Raw genomic sequence first — 20,207 nt, 5'->3', positions numbered from 1 at the left:
TTGATCCGTCACTATGGTGATGACCCTCTGCCCCCCCTCGTTCACCACTGTTGCATGCTGGATGTTGGAGTCCAGAGCGTTAGCAGCCATCGCCTCCTCCGAGTCTCCTGAACACACACACAGCACCATTAGAGTGTTTCAGTGTGTGTGTGTGTGTGTGTGTGTGTGTGTGTGTGTGTGTGTGTGTGTGTCTGCGTGTGTAGTACCGTGGCTGGCCTTGCTGAGCAGCTCTGCCAGGTTCACCACCCCCCCCTGCATGCCCTGGATGATGAACTGAGGCTGGTTGCTGTTCCCGCTCGTATCCACGTTCAACGTCACCTGGTTCATGTTCACCTGGTTCTGCATGCCCTCCTACACACACACACACACACACACACACACACACACACACACACACACACACACACACACACACACACACACACACACACACACACACACACACACACACACACACACACACACACACACACACACACACACACACACACACACACACACATTAGACAGAGCCATCTCTACACTGTAGCTGCTGAGCATCGAGAGAAACGAGCCGAGGTCAGAGGTCAGAGGTCGGTCTCACCTGCAGCAGCAGCATCAGCTCTGTGTTCTGAATATCCACCGAGATGTCGAAGGGCGTCTTGTCGAACTTGCTGAGCGTGTGCACGTCGGCTCCGTGTTTGATGAGCGTCTCGGCGACCGCGTGGTGTCCGTGCTGCGCCGCCCAGTGCAGCGCCGTCATCTTCAGCATGTCTTTGGCATTGATGTCCGCTCCGCTCTGAGGAGGGGGACAAAGTGAACCGTCAGAGCAGAGACCCTCACGTCTCCAGCCTGATGTCCGCTCCGCTCTGAGGAGGGGGACAAAGTGAACCGTCAGGACAGAGACCCTCACGTCTCCAGCCTGATGTCCGCTCCGCTCTGAGGAGGGGGACAAAGTGAACCGTCAGAGCAGAGACCCTCACGTCTCCAGCCTGATGTCCGCTCCGCTCTGAGGAGGGGGACAAAGTGAACCGTCAGAGCAGAGACCCTCACGTCTCCAGCCTGATGTCCGCTCCGCTCTGAGGAGGGGGACAAAGTGAACCGTCAGAGCAGAGACCCTCACGTCTCCAGCCTGATGTCCGCTCCGCTCTGAGGAGGGGGACAAAGTGAACCGTCAGAGCAGAGACCCTCACGTCTCCAGCCTGATGTCCGCTCCGCTCTGAGGAGGGGGACAAAGTGAACCGTCAGAGCAGAGACCCTCACGTCTCCAGCCTGATGTCCGCTCCGCTCTGAGGAGGGGGACAACGTGAACCGTCAGGACAGAGACCCTCACGTCTCCAGCCTGATGTCCGCTCCGCTCTGAGGAGGGGGACAAAGTGAACCGTCAGGACAGAGACCCTCACGTCTCCAGCCTGATGTCCGCTCCGCTCTGAGGAGGGGGACAAAGTGAACCGTCAGGACAGAGACCCTCACGTCTCCAGCCTGATGTCCGCTCCGCTCTGAGGAGGGGGACAAAGTGAACCGTCGGGACAGAGACCCTCACGTCTCCAGCCTGATGTCCGCTCCGCTCTGAGGAGGGGGACAAAGTGAACCGTCAGAGCAGAGACCCTCACGTCTCCAGCCTGATGTCCGCTCCGCTCTGAGGAGGGGGACAAAGTGAACCGTCAGAGCAGAGACCCTCACGTCTCCAGCCTGATGTCCGCTCCGCTCTGAGGAGGGGGACAAAGTGAACCGTCAGGACAGAGACCCTCACGTCTCCAGCCTGATGTCCGCTCCGCTTTGAGGAGGGGGACAAAGTGAACCGTCAGAGCAGAGACCCTCACGTCTCCAGCCTGATGTCCGCTCCGCTTTGAGGAGGGGGACAAAGTGAACCGTCAGAGCAGAGACCCTCACGTCTCCAGCCTGATGTCCGCTCCGCTTTGAGGAGGGGGACAAAGTGAACCGTCGGGACAGAGACCCTCACGTCTCCAGCCTGATGTCCGCTCCGCTCTGAGGAGGGGGACAAAGTGAACCGTCAGAGCAGAGACCCTCACGTCTCCAGCCTGATGTCTGCACGCTTCACCTCGCTTCACACGCCTGAACACAAAATGCCGAAGACTCCAGCTGTGTGGGACCATTTTAAATTGGACGATGGTAAGAAGGCAGTGTGCCAAATATACGCCAAGAAACTGGCCGGTGGCACAACAAGTCACCGGATGCTGTGAGTACTAGCCTAGCTGTTGTCGAGTTGCCGTGACGAAGCTGCTTTATCCGCCGTTTAAACGTTACACATGATAACATCGTGCACTTACTTTGCTTGGAAAATAGTTGCAGCAACCGAATAGTTTTTTTATATTAGTTTTTCAATTTGATCTGAATAGTGAAAATAATAGGAGCAATGTGGAACATCTGGGGCTAAGGCCTTGGCATTCAGTTCGTTCATTCATTTTTCGTTCTTCGTGTATTTAATTACTGTATCGGTAACAAGTATTACACACACACACACACACACACACACACACACACACACACACACACACACACACACACACACACACACACACACACACACACACACACACACACACACACACACACACACACACACACACACACACACACACACACACACACACACACACACACACACACACACACACACACACACACACACACACACACACACACACACACACACACACACACACACACACACTACTGTTAGGCCTGCTGTTACGGCTGTGTTATAACAGAATGTGTTTTGTATCTTCAGGTTGTAACCGTAATGGAACCAGACGTGCTCCCCGGGCGCTGCGGCTCGGTTACACGCAGAGGACACATTTCGTTTTAATGTATGCGAGTACTGAGACAATAAATACATATCAATCGTAATAGTATGCTCTTTCTGCTTAACAGCGTGTTGCCAGGTCTCGGAGCGTGCCATGACATTTTTTTGTAACAAAAAAAAAGTTATTTAAAAAATAATAATAATCTTTCCGCACCGAATATCCGGAGCCCGAAAAATGGTATTCGGGACGGCCCTAGTGGAGATGCAGCACATTAACATCTTAATAGACTTAACGACTGAGTGGAAATGACAATAAATGAAAATGTAAAACGAAAAAGCGATCATGAAAATGTTCCAGTAAATGAATAAAATGGTCGTCCTCGTTGTTCAGATAAATCATGTTTGAAACTAAATGAAACTTGAATTGAAACAGAGCACGGTATGAACTGAGGAGCGAGTCCCGTGAGGTTCATGTGCTCTCATGTCAAGAAGCATCAGATCAGTGCATGCGCTGCCTCGTCCAATCAGTGAGCGGTACACAGTAAGGGGGCGGGGCCAGTGTGAGGATTTCATCGGAGGATGGTCTGCTGGCTCCTCGCTCCTCGATCCATGGGACGCTACTCAAGATGGCGCAGACAAATCAACTTCCGGTGAGACCGAGGACATGGAAATAGTCGCCCTGAGACGCAGCCTTTGAGTTCCCATGACAACATGTACGTGGGCGATGCCGACACATGTGACAGAACTAGCCACGTTTCAAAAGCGTGTTCTTTGTGGAGAAGGTAAGACTCCAGCCATTTAAGAATGAAATGCCGACATGTCCTTTATCGCTCTGACTTGAAGGACATCTGCTCTCTCTTTGAAGCTACTGAGAAGAGTCATGTCCTTAGTGACAGCTGGGAGAGAGGGGGGGGGCTACAAGGACCTGTTTGGGGTTTGGAGCAGGACACTTCAGAGTCATGTCCTTAGTGACAGCTGGGAGAGAGGGGGGGGGGGGGGCTACAAGGACCTGTTTGGGGTTTGGAGCAGGACACTTCAGAGTCATGTCCTTAGTGACAGCTGGGAGAGAGGGGGGGGGGGGGGGCTACAAGGACCTGTTTGGGGTTTGGAGCAGGACACTTCAGAGTCATGTCCTTAGTGACAGCTGGGAGAGAGGGGGGGGGGGGGCTACAAGGACCTGTTTGGGGTCTGGAGCAGGACACTTCAGAGTCATGTCCTTAGTAACAGCTGGAAGAGAGGGGGGGGGGCTACAAGGACCTGTGTGGGGTTTGGAGCAGGACACTTCAGAGTCATGTCCTTAGTAACAGCTGGAAGAGAGGGGGGGGGCTACAAGGACCTGTGTGGGGTTTGGAGCAGGACACTTCAGAGTCATGTCCTTAGTAACAGCTGGAAGAGAGAGGGGGGGGGCTACAAGGACCTGTTTGGGGTTTGGAGCAGGACACTTCAGAGTCATGTCCTTAGTGACAGCTGGAAGAGAGAGAGGGGGGGGGGGGCTACAAGGATCTGTTGGGGTTTGGAGCAGGACACTTCAGAGTCATGTCCTTAGTAACAGCTGGAGGAGAGGGGGGGGCTACAAGGACCTGTGTGGGGTTTGGAGCAGGACACTTCAGAGTCATGTCCTTAGTAACAGCTGGAAGAGAGGGGGGGGGCTACAAGGACCTGTGTGGGGTTTGGAGCAGGACACTTCAGAGTCATGTCCTTAGTAACAGCTGGAAGAGAGGGGGGGGGGCTACAAGGACCTGTGTGGGGTTTGGAGCAGGACACTTCAGAGTCATGTCCTTAGTAACAGCTGGAAGAGAGAGGGGGGGGCTACAAGGACCTGTTTGGGGTTTGGAGCAGGACACTTCAGAGTCATGTCCTTAGTGACAGCTGGAAGAGAGAGAGGGGGGGGGGGGGGCTACAAGGATCTGTTGGGGTTTGGAGCAGGACACTTCAGAGTAAGGACCCTTGAGCCCAGAGAGGACAGGAAGCTCTGCTCACCCGGACCAGCAGCTCCACGATCACGGCGTGGCCCTCGGACGCCGCCATGTGCAGCGGCGTGCGGTCCACTTTGGTCCGAGCGTCTCTGCTGACGCCGGCTCTCAGAAGAACATCAGCTGTGGAGTAATGGCCGTGCTGAGCAGCCAGGTGGAGAGGAGACGTGCCCAGCTAGAGGACACACACACACACACACACACACACACACACACACACACACACACACACACACACACACACACACACACACACACACACACACACACACACACACACACACACACACACACACACACACACACACACACTAGGTTAATACACAGAAACACTTGGATTTGAGTAATTTACAGAATTCATATTTTTTTCAGAACTTAAAAAAATAAAATATGATACTGTTTGTGTTTCATTAGGAGTTCTGAGTTTCAGAACAAAATGTATTTTTTCTAAATTCTAATAAAAAACGGCTTCTGAGATTTACAGAAAAATACATTCTAATTTGTTTCTGGGCGTTTCTGCATTGGGATGTAAAGGTCATGATCGTGGGATGGACAGGTGTTACAGGTGTGTTTCAAGGTGACAGTGGTGTTCATGTTGGGAACATCCTGAGTGTCCTCCTCCAACCTGAGAGTAGCATGCTAACTAAGGTACCAGCTGCAGCTGTGAGCATGGCAGGCTGTGAGATGGAAGAGCATCAGGACTGCTTGAGGCAGATGATAGCTCTGTGATGAACATGATGACTCAGCCTCTGTGGAGAGAGGCATCAAGCATGCTCATTCCTGACGTGGAGCTAATCTGAAGTAAACATTGATACTGCTTTCTGTTCCTCCATCTTGTGACTGAGTGACTCCCTCTCTTGATATCAGCGTGTGAAGGACACTGCTCAGGAACTAGTCTCTGTATGTGATGACTCCTTCCCTCCTGGAGAGGACCCCAGACACATGGACCCTGAGGCTGAACTAGTCTCTGTATGTGATGACTCCTTCCCTCTGGAGAGGACCCGAGACACGTGGACCCTGAGGCTGAACTAGTCTCTGTATGTGATGACTCCTTCCTTCTGGAGAGGACCCCAGACACACGGACCCTGAGGCTGAACTAGTCTCTGTATGTGATGACTCCTTCCCTCTGGAGAGGACCCCAGACACACGGACACTGCTCAGGAACTAGTCTCTGTATGTGATGACTCCTTCCCTCTGGAGAGGACCCCAGACACACGGACCCTGAGGCTGAACTAGTCTCTGTATGTGATGACTCCTTCCCTCTGGAGAGGACCCCAGACACGTGGACCCTGAGGCTGAACTAGTCTCTGTATGTGATGACTCCTTCCCTCTGGAGAGGACCCCAGACACACGGACCCTGAGGCTGAACTAGTCTCTGTATGTGATGACTCCTTCCCTCTGGAGAGGACCCCAGACACGTGGACCCTGAGGCTGAACTAGTCTCTGTATGTGATGACTCCTTCCCTCTGGAGAGGACCCGAGACACGTGGACCCTGAGGCTGAACTAGTCTCTGTATGTGATGACTCCTTCCCTCTGGAGAGGACCCCAGACACACGGACCCTGAGGCTGAACTAGTCTCTGTATGTGATGACTCCTTCCCTCTGGAGAGGACCCCAGACACACGGACACTGCTCAGGAACTAGTCTCTGTATGTGATGACTCCTTCCCTCTGGAGAGGACCCCAGACACACGGACACTGCTCAGGAACTAGTCTCTGTATGTGATGACTCCTTCCCTCTGGAGAGGACCCCAGACACACGGACCCTGAGGCTGAACTAGTCTCTGTATGTGATGACTCCTTCCCTCTGGAGAGGACCCCAGACACGTGGACCCTGAGGCTGAACTAGTCTCTGTATGTGATGACTCCTTCCCTCTGGAGAGGACCCCAGACACACGGACCCTGAGGCTGAAGCCGGGGACCAGGGAGTCTCCAACATTAGTGGCAACGTTGAACAGGCGGTTTTCTCACCCAGTCGGTGGTGAACGGCGCTCCGTTGGCCATCAGGTTCCTGACCTCATCGTCCTGACCTTTACGAGCCGCTTCCAGCAGACGCTTCCCCAGGTCCACCAGAGACATCTGAGAGACACACACACACACACTTTTATAATACCGTTTAATGTACTCATCCTATACTCGTGCTGCTACGCCTTCATTTGATCACTCTAGGTCAGGGGTCTCAAACTCAAGGCCTGCGACTTCCTTTGATGTGGCCCCGCAAGAGAGCTTGCAAAGAATGTATTACGTTTATTATACGGTTACATGCCGCTTCACAGGAGCAGGTTGCCCGTAGACTACATGTCCCACACTAGGGGCGCAACAACTAATCGACTAAAATCGATTACCAAATTAGTTGGCAACTAATTCAGTCGTCGATTAGTTGGTGACGTCATCACGTGTGTTCTACACCCCGTTAAGCTCCAACGTTATCGCTCTTTTTTATCGGTACAGGAGACATTTAAAACATGTCATGTGTATTATTGCTACATAAACGTTATATCGCAGTCTTAGTGTCGCCAGCTCCGTTTCTAATCTGCAATATGACTACAAAATGCGTCTATAATGTATTTTCGATCGAGCCGCTACATGCAGCAACACACACACACGCAGCTGCTACATGCAGCAACACACACACACGCAGCTGCTACATGCAGCAACACACACACACGCAGCTGCTACATGCAGCAACACACACACACGCAGCTGCTACATGCAGCAACACACACACACACACACACACACGCAGCTGCTACATGCAGCAACACACACACACGCAGCTGCTACATGCAGCAACACACACACACGCAGCTGCTACATGCAGCAACACACACACACGCAGCTGCTACATGCAGCAACACACACACACGCAGCTGCTACATGCAGCAACACACACACACACACACACGCGGCTGCTACTCGCAGCAACACACACACACACACACACGCAGCTGCTACTCGCAGCAACACACACACACACACACACGCAGCTGCTACATGCAGCAACACACACGCAGCTGCTACATGCAGCAACACACACACACACAGCTGCTACATGCAGCAACACACACACACACACACACACACACACACACACAGCTGCTACATGCAGCAACACGCACACACGCAGCTGCTACATGCAGCAACACACACGCACACGGAGGAGATGGCGGAGAGAACGCGCTCCGAGGTGGTTAAACTTTACCCGTCTCGATGTGGAGAATGCTCGTTACCAAAAGTGGAATAAGAGTTTAGCGTGTGAGGGCGGCAACGCGAGCAGTGTGTCTAAACATGTATCCAAAGTGCTCCAGATCCAGACGGAGGAACGCACCGGGTTGGACTCTCTCTCCAGCTGCTCTGTAGCCCGTCCAGAGGACCAGGTCAGGTGTTCTGCTCGCAGCAACACACGAGTTAACGCAGTTATAAAAACATGGGTTTATGATTAGAGGTAACCGAGTTATTTATTTTGTTAAAGTTTCAGCTGTTCTGTTCACAGTTCTGTCTTCACATTTTTTTAATATGATTTGTTAAAACATTGTTGTTTATTTTGATGCGAAATATTATGCATTTAATTAAAAATAAAAAGCAATGTTAGTTTTGTTCACAATTTGTTTAGTTAGTTATTTCTTGTCAAAAGAACCGTTAATACTATCGTTAAAAGGACCGGATCGATAAGCAGTATCGATATAAGTAGTAGTACAGTTAAAACCTTAACGATCCGAATAATCGATTAATCGTTTCATTAATCGATTATCAAATTAGTCGTTTGTTGCAGCCCTACCCACAATGCATCTCGTTTTGTGACATGGCACTGAAGAGACTTGCAATTATTTGCCCTGGACTTCTGCTTTCAGACGAAGTTAATTACTAAGTTATTATCCTATCCGATAATAATCCTATTCAGAGGCAATAATGTAATATAATACATCATTTATTTTATATATATTATATAGTTACAACCGGCCCTTTGAGTGCAACCTTTATGCGAATGTGGCCCGCAATGAAATTGAGTTAGACACCCCTGCTCTCGGTTCTCTGCAGATTCAGAAAATATCAAATAAAATCAACAAATTATTGTTTTATTTATTCCTCTTTATATTTCCAGTATTTTATTTCTTTATCATTATATTCACACATTTGATTTTTACTTATTTATTCCTCTTTCTACTTAATTATTTACTAATTATTTAAAATGTATATTTCCGCCTTGTAATGTATTTAAATCATCCCTTTATTCATTGCCCAGCTAGTATGTGATTCATCCTCATAACCAGTGGGACTCTGAAAGGGTTCTTCCTGCACACTGGGCTTTCCTTTGGAACTGAGTGTTAATAAAAGTACTTTATTCAATGCAGTACTTTTATTTATTTGTGGTATTAGCATGTTCACCATGTGGTATATAAACTTTAGTACCACTAATACAGCTTTATCTGTACAGCACTTTAAAACCTCCTGAACAAGATACAAAGAGCTGTACAGAGAAATAATAAATAAAAACAAATAAATAAATCAGCTCACAAAACATACAATAAGTTTAAATACTAATACGTAATAAAAAATACAGACGACTTCAAATGTATTATGATGCTAACACTGTGAAGGTTCATATGCAACCAGAGTATCTCCACGGTGTAGAATATGTGCTTTAGCTTCATAGGTAATCTCGATGCTGCCTACATTAATGTTAGTTTGTGTTTAAAGTGGAAACAATGGTCTTATTAACTGGGAGAAGAGCCCAATGCTAGCTGAGTTAGCCTGACGCTGCATGTCCGATAATGGGCCCCTCAGCGCTACACAGCGTTCTGATGGAGAGTTAACGGACAGAGACGAGGATTCTTTCTCCACGGCCGAGGAGCCATTTTACGCGCCTCCACGGGCAGAAAGAGTCCGCCATGTGGCCCCTCTCCCCGGGCTGTTATTCACCACAAACACCGGTAAAAATCGTCCCAAACATTCACTGCACCGACACACAGGAAACTGTTTGATATTAAGTTGTTGGTTTTCCGGGGGAAGTCTCTCACAAATGTCCTATTTTAACACCGAGAAAAAACTACTTCCACATCCGGTGCATCTGCAGGCGGACCGAGTACAGGGGGTTATGGCTCTTAATAAACTTTTTATACTAATATATAATTATCTTTAAACAGGTTAAACATGAAAATAAGAGTGTATATCGTTTACTCACCGCGGCTTCTCTTCGGGCTACTGCTCTCTGCTAAGATAATGCTAACAGAACGAATCCCTCCGAGGCTGTGAAGCGGTCTGTGTATCCCTCCGCGGAACAAACAGGTCTGTTGTTGTGGGGTTAACGGATACGGCGAGAAAAGGGAATACAGAGAATAAAGAGGGTACAAATAGTAAAGGGGATAAAGGGAACATTAAGGAGCCTCGGATCCTCCGGAGCTCCGTGTTGTTTCTCAGGGAAAGTTACCGAGCCGACAGAACACAGCCGGATGTTGTGGAAGTGGACTTCAAAATAAGAGCATATGAAGTGTATTATGTCAGTGGTTTCAGGAGAATCTGAATTCCTTTATTGTTCCCACAAAAGACAGACACTACTAGATAAAAGGCATGCACGCGAGATACAGAAATAAGGAATCATTTGGACATATCTTATTCAAAAACATTATCTGTTAACTTATTTTCTCAGCTGCGGCCCATCCATAGACTTTATATAAAGGGCCCATCTCGTTAGTCCCTATTTTAAGTTGAAAGTCCAGACCGGAAGTGCGGTGGTGTTTACAACTACTGTTAGCTCTTAGCCTGTTAGCACATTAAATAAAGCGAGTTTTACCTTCTTGATGTTAAGTCGCCTGATGTGATTCTGACCAGACAGCTAGCTCACCTGCAGATACACCTTTTAATACAAACTGTTATTTAAAACTGTTATTTTTGTATCTGTAACAAATATGGCGGCTGCACCGGAGCAGGAAGTGAACCTCGTGAGGGCGGGAACAGAGAGGGCGGTAACAGCAGATCTCAGGTCAGTCTGAGCGGGAGAGTCCTGTTGGAGGCGGGAAATCCGCAGCAGAGCAAACTGACCTCAGATCAGATCTGCGGGTCACTTAATAAACTGGTGTATTAAACTAACGTCTGCTCAGCGTTTCATTTTTAAATATAACAGTTTGTCAAATATTGTCTTAAATTCATTATCTTTACTTTCTTATCTTTGTAGGTCATTGTGTTTATTCACATTTATATCAGGGTTGCCAACTTTGGGTACCTGGCTGGAGTGAGATTTTGATATCATGGGTTTAATTACACATATGCGCACTAAATGACTGCTATCGTGTCAGTAGAGTAGCGGGACCTTAGCATATATATAGGATATATACAAATGCACAATATTGGACACAGACTAGAAAGGGCACAAAGTTTCATTCAGTAATGAAAGTCAAACACATGTTTGTTTCCACTGTTTTATTGTGTGCATAGGCCTGTCGCGATAAGCAATTAATTGACTTATCGTACGATAAATAAAAATGAACTCGATAACTTTTCTGACCTCGATAAATTGCCAGTTACATGAGGATGTGACTAGCAGTTTGAAAGGATGTACTTGAATTATTATTAGGGCCCGAGCACGGAGCGCTAGGACCCAACGGCGTCCGCACGAAGTGGGTCCTATTGGAACCTATAATTGTTATTGGAGGAATTCTTATTATTATTTTTCTGCTGGCGTTTCCTCTTTTTGAGGGCTTTAGAACGCTTCAAAAGTTGTATAATTTTGAAATTGAAATTTAAGTGAAATATTCACTTAAATTTCAATTTTTGTTTTTTTGCCACCAAACGTAGTAGGCCTATAAAGCATCCGTGGAGGGTCACACACATTACCCTAGGAAATGAGCATGTTCGCCATTAATCAAAACATGTTTGCAAAAAGGCGGGGCTTAGAAATAAATGCTCATAACTCATCAACAATGTATCCATATATCACAGACTTTGGTGGATAGCTTCAGTCTGTCTTGGGGAATAGGCACACCCAAGCATTTTCATTTTGGACTATAGGGGGCGCCAAAAACACCACCAATTTATAACTCAAGAACGGATGGACGAATTTTTTATTTAATTTTTTACACATACTCTGGGGGTGACTACGAACTGAGATTTAAAGTGTCGCAACAAATGCAGAATGTGGGCGAGGCCTATAGAGAGGCGAAGTCCCTCCCTTTCCGGGAGCCTCCATGGGACCCCGGAAGCGTAAAATTATACATTGAAGTCAATGGAGAGAGAAAGATTATCTTTTGATCCCGTTTGAATTGTGCCACGAATGACACATATGATGTCAATTTAAAAGAATATTTTGCAAGTCAAAAAAATTAAAATGTGTCGTAAAACTGTGAAGTTACACATTTTTTTGTGTGAAACCGCTGAGTGAACTACAGGTCTCTGGTCTCGCACAATACGCGTCACCATCACAAAGACGGCCGTCACGTTAGCAAATGTCACCTGTTTCTTTCAGAATGAGAATAAAAGTATAAAACGAGGTGAACATCACTACAAGTCTGGACACGTTGAGAGCTGTACATACACGAAAGGGGAGTTAGTCGGTTCTGTAAGAGCAGCGGGACCGGCTTTACAAGGTTTCGGTGAGTAATATGAGTGCAATGTGTAACGTTAATGTCAGCTAGCTAGCATTAGCTAACAAGGTACACTAACGTGTTTTGTTTTAGTAACTAGTTTTCTCCTTAAGAACTTCGTGGTCTCTGTATGCTGTGGATAACATTAGTGTTCACAAGAACAAGGTACACTCCCGTGTTTTGTTTTAGTTGCTCTTCAGATTGAAGCGGCCAGTTTTATATCGACTCTATACTGTATGTGTGATCTCCTTTTACATCTCGATGTGTCATTTGAGTTTATTTGCTGTGTGTAGATTCAAGGATTTTGGTGACATGACCATCGCGGAGGCAGCCCAGTTACCATCCTTCTGTCTCCGTGAGGAGGGTGGGTCATATATCACCCACACTGGCACCAGTCCAAGGGCAGCTGCACATCACAGACCGAGTCTCTGCTACTTTGTTGTGTGGACCAGAAGGAGGCGATCATCATCCTCATCCCCAAAGACCCTGCATGGCATGGAAATCTCCTCCTCCTGGAGAGCTTCTACAGCCAGCATATGCTCCCTGTGTTGGCCAGTAGAGAGGAGGACATTTAAATAAACATACTCTTAACACCCTCGGACTCTGCGTTGTGTTCCGTATGTGCGATGGGTGTGATGCAGAGGGGAGGAAAACAGGACACAGCAGATTGGGATTGTGGTGGAGACGCTGAGCAGTTATTTAATTGTTGCATGTCATTATTATTATACTGCGTGCTTCTTAGTTATTCCATCTTTTGCTGTAACATGGATCTGTATGTAACTCTATATTTACTTGTTATCTACCACACTCCCTTCTACATCACACACCATCATTATACATGATGGTGTATATAGGATATATATATATATTTGTATACATATCTGTAAATTGTATAATTTTATTTAAACGTCTTTTTGATCTCTCAACAATAAAGTTGACTTTGAAAAATATATATATTCTTTATGAAAATAGTTGACTGTTGGAGAAATGAATCCAAATGAAACGTTGGACTGAACTACAACTACGCCTTTAAATCTCGACGGACTGATTTCAGTGGGATGGCAAGTTCCTGTCTTTAAACATTTATTAGTTTTTTCTCAGAACAGATTTGATTTTCTGAAGTTAATTTAACTTTGCCCACCATGTAAGGTCATTATTAAAAAGGTACAATTTGTTTAGGGTTGACTAAAATAATGATAAACATTTCATCTGGATGATTTACTGACAGAATAAGAAACTCAATGATGCTCTACTCACCTGTTCCTTTTTATAAAGTGAAACAGTTGAAACGATAGATTTTAGTAAACTTAAAAACAACCTTCTCCAAAAGCTATCAAGGAATATACCGAATACTTGTTTTAGAACTTTATTACATATTATTTGTAAATAGTTTGAATGATCCATGATTGACAGAAGCTTGTGTTTACACTGACCTGTCACTCATATATTAATGTCTTTGTAACTTCAGTAAACCACGACCTCACTCATTTCTTTCATCACGGTTCAGTAAACTAAGTGACACATGAACCAGTTTAATCATTATAATAACGTAGGATTGCAACTCTTTGAAACTGTAGCTCTTAAAAGAGCCGTTGTGTTTGGGTGTGCTGGTCTCAGGTCAGTCTAAGCCCTCTCTCCGGATGCAGCTGGATGTCCTTGGGCATGATGGCGACCCTCTTTGCTTGGTTCATCTCACTGGGGGCAGCTGCATGGATGTCGGGGCAGTCCACAGTCAGTGTGCAGTTGAAGGCAGAATGAATGTATTATTGACTCCGAATGAAGCACAACTTCATGTCATACAATACATTGACTTTATTTGTAATTGTGTGAAAACATATGAGCATTGATTAGCAAGCAGGACCCTCAGGAGCAGAGCACGGGATGGATGGAGCTGGGAAGAGAGAAGAATAAAGAAAACAGATCCACTTTATTATCGGATATTAAATTCAATTTCAAAACAAGTTGCCGCTCCGACAGTTTCCTCGTGTGTAAAGATGATTTCACTTGACCTATGCACAATATCACACTCAATGCATGTGTGTCTCTGGGGGGTGCATTGTGCCTTTGATGTATATAAATAATATACCATAACCAAATACTATCACGTACAGTGGAAGTCAGGCTGCCAGAGCAGGTCAGTGTGCATGTTCCTCAGGTCTCAGCAGTTACAGGTGAGGGAAAGGAAATACAAGAGAACAAGGTCAGGAACAACACTTTGAATAATTATCTCTTTTAATAATGTTCTCTCAGTAATCACTCAACTACTGTCTTTCCAACACACAGATTGACTCACTGTCATCACAATGAAACACGTCCAGAAGAATGGACCACAGATGGAAATGAGCTATTAGCTATAATCTGGCATATTGCATCTCTTCTCTTTGCTGAGATTAATGTTTTTGTATGCATGGTCCTTCTATAAATAAATACATGTCATGCAAAGCTGCCTGCCTGCCTGCCTGCCTTCCTTCGACTCTCCCTGAACTGCCTGATCTTTTAATGTTCAATGTTAACCATTTGAGCAGATAGCATTAAGTAGAAAAGATCGCAGATGCTAATGTGCCGTTAGCCTACCTCCCGCCCCCTTAGCACCTGGTGGAGGGGGCGATAGGCTCCTCTTCAAATGTTTCACAAAATACTTACCATCATGACTACTCTTACTGTTTAACATTTGGGTTCACTTCATGTTAAGGCTAATACAAATGACAAGGCTAAGTAATGTGATGCTAACTAACGTGCTCGCTACTAGCTATGTAGCTAGCTTGACTGTGTTCCATGCACAACATGTGTATTACCTGAGATCTCTGATCCAGCGACTCCTGGTCCTTTCATCAGACGGGAAGCGATAGAACGAGCTATGATCTATAAGTATGATCACTTATGTGATTCCAACCTGGTACTGGTATTTTTTAGCAATCTCTTATTCTTCTTCTTCGCTTTAATTACGAGTCGCAACCACTAGGAGCATTATCGCCTGTGACATCACTTACGCGAGCCAGAATGGGATTTGGGATTTGTAGTCTTTGTAGTCGCGTATTTTTCATAGTCTTATATTTCAACAGTTTTACGACTTATTGTTTAAGATTGACAAACATCATATATGTAGTTCGTGGCACAATTCAAACGGGATCAAAAGATACGTTTTCTCTCTCCATTGAATTCAATGTAAATGTTTCGCTTCCGGGGTCCCATGGGCCGGAAGTAGATGGGCGTGACTTCGCCTCTCTATACCTTTTTTTTAAATTGTGATAGCATAAAATGAGCTTCGAACGCAAAACTTGGGACACACGTCACAGCCCACGACCTTTTCGAGACTGTAAAAAAAACAACGTAATTTTTCACAAATCTGATACACACTACTGTTATCCTATCCAATCCAACTTTATTTATATAGCACTTTAAAACCTTCAGACCAAAGTGCTGTACAGAGAGATAAGCTCACAAAACATACAATAAATACATTTAAAATAAAAGATACAAACACAAGCGCCTTGGGATCCCCCAGTCAGAGCTGGCTGATGTCGCCAGGGAAAAGAAAGTTTGGGGCTCTCCGCTGGAACTGCTACCCCCGCGACCCGACCACGGATACGCGGGAGAAGATGGATGGACAAACACAAAACAAACCAGAATAAACGTAATAATTAAATAACAGCCATATAATAAAAACAATAGACCACTGAAAGCAAATAAAAGCAACAATCTACTTGTTTCCGAGTGCTGAGGAGAAGAGGTGGGTTTAAGACGGGATCTAAAAGCAGACGGTGTGGGAGCCTGTCTGATGAGCGAGGGCAGGTCGCTCCACAGGTTAGGGCCGCAGCAGAGAAAGCACGGTCCCCTCTGCGCTTAGACTTCGTTGTTGGCACCCTCAGGAGCGACTGATCAGCTGACCTGACAGCTCAGAGAGGTAGGGCGGGGCCATTGAGGGCTTTAAAAGTAAATAAAAGAGTTTAAAATGAATCCTCGAATGAACGGGCAGACAGTGGAGCGAAGATAACATGGGGGAAATGTGCTGTGTTTGCGTGTGCCAGTTAGGAGCCGTGCTGCTGCGTGTTGCACCCTCTGCAGGCGAGCAAGGGAGGATGCACGTATCCCCATATAGAGAGCATTACAGTAATCCAAGCGGGAGGTGACGAAGGCATGGATTACCGCTTCAAAGAGGTCACTATTTAAAAAAGGCTTTATTTTGGCTTTATTTTGGCACAACTGCCTTATACACACATATGTGTATAAGGCAGCTAGCCAAATACTGTTACACACATTACTGTTATACACACACTACTGTTACACACACTACTGTTATACACACTACTGTTATACTACATAGGGGTTGGGGTTTTCCACAGTTTGTACTATATCAATGTTTTTGGATGATTAAAGGAAATAAATGTCTTATTTGGATATTAAAAATAAATCTTTATTATTTATTTGTATTGTTATTATTTTTAGATGTACATGTAATCATGGTATGAAGTTACTCTGAAGGAGAAACCAGTGTAATGTCCTGTTGGTGGACAAAGATCATGGGATGTGAGTCAGGGAATCATTCTGCATGCTGACCTTTGACCCTGTGACGCAGCTGACCAACCAGCCGCTAGCTTTAAGGAGGGGCTGCCCTAGCATATCGTTGTTTACCAGTTTGTGACCGGGCAGAGATAGTTGTTGTTGTTGTTGTTGCGGGACACCTGGAACACATCCTTCTCGGGGTGTAGATGACCCCGAGCCATAAGAGACCTGTGATTCAGTGTCCTCAGCTGTTTACTCCATCCAGTGAAGAATGTTGATGAGTCCACTCTGCACTAGTTACACCCTGGATCCACAGGAGGGGTCTGCAGAGTGGACGTGGCATCTCGTCCGTGGGGTCAGACCGCGGCACCTCGTCCGTGGGGTCAGACCGCGGCACCTCGTCCGTGGGGTCAGACCGCGGCACCTCGTCCGTGGGGTCAGACCGCGGCACCTCGTCCGTGGGGTCAGACCGCGGCACCTCGTCCGTGGGGTCAGACCGCGGCATCTCGTCCGTGGGGTCAGACCGTGGCACCTCGTCCGTGGGGTCAGACCGCGGCATCTCGTCCGTCGGGTCAGACCGCGGCATCTCGTCCGTGGGGTCAGACCGCGGCACCTCGTCCGTGGGGTCAGACCGTGGCATCTCGTCCGTGGGGTCAGACCGCGGCATCTCGTCCGTGGGGTCAGACCGCGGCATCTCGTCCGTGGGGTCAGACCGCGGCACCTCGTCCGTGGGGTCAGACCGCGGCATCTCGTCCGTGGGGTCAGACCGCGGCATCTCGTCCGTGGGGTCAGACCGCGGCATCTCGTCCGTGGGGTCAGACCGCGGCATCTCGTCCGTGGGGTCAGACCGCGGCACCTCGTCCGTGGGGTCAGACCGCGGCATCTCGTCCGTGGGGTCAGACCGTGGCACCTCGTCCGTGGGGTCAGACCGCGGCATCTCGTCCGTGGGGTCAGACCGCGGCACCTCGTCCGTGGGGTCAGACCGCGGCATCTCGTCCGTGGGGTCAGACCGTGGCACCTCGTCCGTGGGGTCAGACCCTGGCACCTCGTGTGAATTCTCCGGCCGAAGCTCCAAATGAACCGTCAGATGTCCCCTCGTGGTTTTCAGTGAAAGATCAATAAAAACAAGTCGTTCTGATTGAAAAAAGGAGATTTTATTTTCTTTATTGGTGGCAGGTGTTTACATTCTGACCAGAAGCGAGGCCCGCTCAGAAACATCAATAAATACATCAATAAATAATCAATAATAATAATCAGCCGATCAGTGACAGCAAAGCAGCTCGGGGTTAAATCAATAATAAAGGCACAAATAGAAACAGAAAGAAACAGTTAAATCTCAGGGCTTTGAACGCATCACCTCCGAATGACCTCATCCCGCACTGCGTCTACGGGCACCTTATGATGGTGTATTGATCAGGTGATGGTGTATTGATCAGGTGATGGTGTATTGATCAGGTGATGGTGTATTGATCAGCTGATGGTGTATTGATCAGCTGAATAATAACTTAAAGTATTATCATGTTTACATTCAGAATACATGCCTCTCCTCAGAGATTCAATATGCCTTTACTGCAGTTGGCCTACATCATTTTAACAACCGAGAGACTCCACGTCCACAGGTGGTCAGGAGCGATGTGACTATAGATCCAGATCAGAAGCAGGATGCTATACGCAGTCGCTCTCTCCTCACTGATTTAGTCTAAACGTGAATCAGTGTTTCTGATATGTTGCGGGTCAGTACAGTCGGATTTTAGACATCTTTAACTAACAAAATAAACACTGTACTGTTGGTAACATTGTCACATGTTTGTATCGTGAGTGTTCTGATTGGTTGAGCCTGGTTTTATGAAAAGGACTGGCTTTAGTTTGTCATGAGGCGGTGGATAATCATCGTGAGTGAAGCCCAAAGAGAGACGGATAATCTGGAATATAAGATCTGATGATTGGGATCAGGGAGCAGGCTCTGGTTTCTCCACGCTCTTATTGTGGTGACTTCCTGTCTCAGAGCAGCAGGTCGGCCAGCAGCGAGTCCACGTCTCCGATCGGAGCTCTCCAGTAAGTAAAGGAGGAAAACTCCTTCATCTCGCCCTGCGGACAGGAAGCACAGGTCAGACACCCCGCCACAATAAAGGGATGAAGCACAGGTCAGACACCCCGCCACAATAAAGGGATGAAGCACAGGTCAGACACCCCGCCACAATAAAGGGATGAAGCACAGGTCAGATATCCCGCCACAATAAAGGGATGAAGCACAGGTCAGACACCCCGCCACAATAAAGGGATGAAGCACAGGTCAGACACCCCGCCACAATAAAGGGATGAAGCACAGGTCAGACACCCCGCCACAATAAAGGGATGAAGCACAGGTCAGACACCCCGCCACAATAAAGGGATGAAGCACAGGTCAGACACCCTCATCATATCCTTCATTATGTATATATTCTTCTACTGCTCTTATATATCACTTTGTTTGTATTTACTTCTCCTTCATGTGTAATGTCTAATCGATGCTGCTGTGGGGATCACATGTCAAAGATTGTGATCAATAAAGTTTCTTATTATCGAAACACCCCGCCACAATAAAGGGATGCAGCAGGTTCTTTAAAACATACACAACTCAGAGTACTCAGAGTACACTGAGTACACAGAGTACTCAGAGTACACTGAGTACACAGAGTACTCAGAGTACACTGAGTACACTGAGTACTCAGAGTACACTGAGTAGTCCTCTCTAAGTGTTAATAGCAGATATAAAAGAGAACCAGGAGCAGAACATAAAGTCCCCTCAATTCCTCTTCCTGTTTCCTCACTTCCTCTTCCCGTTTCCTCTCCTTCCCGGCGGCGCTCCCGGCTGGCTCCGCCCCCCCGCTCGGATCCGAGAGCTCCGATAGGTCGATCTCTGGCAGCAGCGCCTTCCAGAAGACGAAGGACTCGTACTCGCTCTTAGACTTCTGCATGGTGTCGGTCTGGGGGTTAGAGGGGTCAGAGGGGTCAGAGGGGTCAGAGTCAGAGGGGTCAGAGGGGTCAGAGTCAGAGGGGTCAGAGGGGTCAGAGTCAGAGGGGTCAGAGTCAGAGGGGTCAGAGTCAGAGGGGTCAGAGTCAGAGGGGTCAGAGGGGTCAGAGTCAGAGGGGTCAGAGTCAGAGGGGTCAGAGGGGTCAGAGTCAAAGGGGTCAGAGGGGTCAGAGTCAGAGGGGTCAGAGTCAGAGGGGTCAGAATCAGAGGGGTCAGAGTCAGAGGGGTCAGAGTCAGAGGGGTCAGAGGGGTCAGAGTCAGAGGGGTCAGAGTCAGAGGGGTCAGAGTCAGAGGGGTCAGAATATGTTCTACTTTTTAATGCAGTTGTAATTAACATCTCACACATCGGGATCAATAAAGTTCTTCTGATCTTATCTCATGTAAAAGATAATTTAT

The 20,207-nt window shown here is 47.2% G+C and overlaps 2 protein-coding genes and 1 long non-coding RNA gene across 3 annotated transcripts; all 3 read right to left on the bottom strand.

The window, feature by feature from the left end:
- Window positions 1-3: 3 nt before the first annotated feature.
- Window positions 4-13,112, bottom strand: gabpb2a (GA binding protein transcription factor subunit beta 2a; the record flags this gene model as incomplete). Its single annotated transcript, XM_034077681.2, has 6 exons — window positions 9,901-13,112; window positions 6,690-6,797; window positions 4,727-4,894; window positions 584-778; window positions 207-351; window positions 4-107 (listed from the first exon to the last, which is right to left on the bottom strand). Coding segments are annotated over exons 2-6 (720 nt in total), but the record flags the coding sequence as incomplete, so codon positions are not given.
- A 975-nt stretch (window positions 13,113-14,087) lies between these two features.
- On the bottom strand, window positions 14,088-15,071 carry LOC139433315 (uncharacterized). The gene is made up of 2 exons (XR_011642839.1): window positions 14,405-15,071; window positions 14,088-14,186 (listed from the first exon to the last, which is right to left on the bottom strand). It is a non-coding gene; the product is annotated as an uncharacterized lncRNA (long non-coding RNA).
- A 2,859-nt stretch (window positions 15,072-17,930) lies between these two features.
- mllt11 (MLLT11 transcription factor 7 cofactor) lies at window positions 17,931-19,928 on the bottom strand. Its single transcript, XM_034077682.2, has 2 exons — window positions 19,609-19,928; window positions 17,931-18,886 (listed from the first exon to the last, which is right to left on the bottom strand). The coding sequence occupies exons 1-2, from the start codon at window positions 19,753-19,755 to the stop codon at window positions 18,800-18,802; spliced, it is 234 nt and encodes a 77-aa protein (XP_033933573.1). The 5' UTR covers window positions 19,756-19,928; the 3' UTR covers window positions 17,931-18,799.
- Window positions 19,929-20,207: the final 279 nt, after the last annotated feature.

Source organism: Pseudochaenichthys georgianus, unplaced genomic scaffold (assembly GCF_902827115.2).
Source record: "Pseudochaenichthys georgianus unplaced genomic scaffold, fPseGeo1.2 scaffold_1839_arrow_ctg1, whole genome shotgun sequence".
Taxonomy (NCBI): Eukaryota; Metazoa; Chordata; class Actinopteri; order Perciformes; family Channichthyidae; genus Pseudochaenichthys; species Pseudochaenichthys georgianus.
This window is presented reverse-complemented; position numbering and strand designations above follow the sequence as displayed.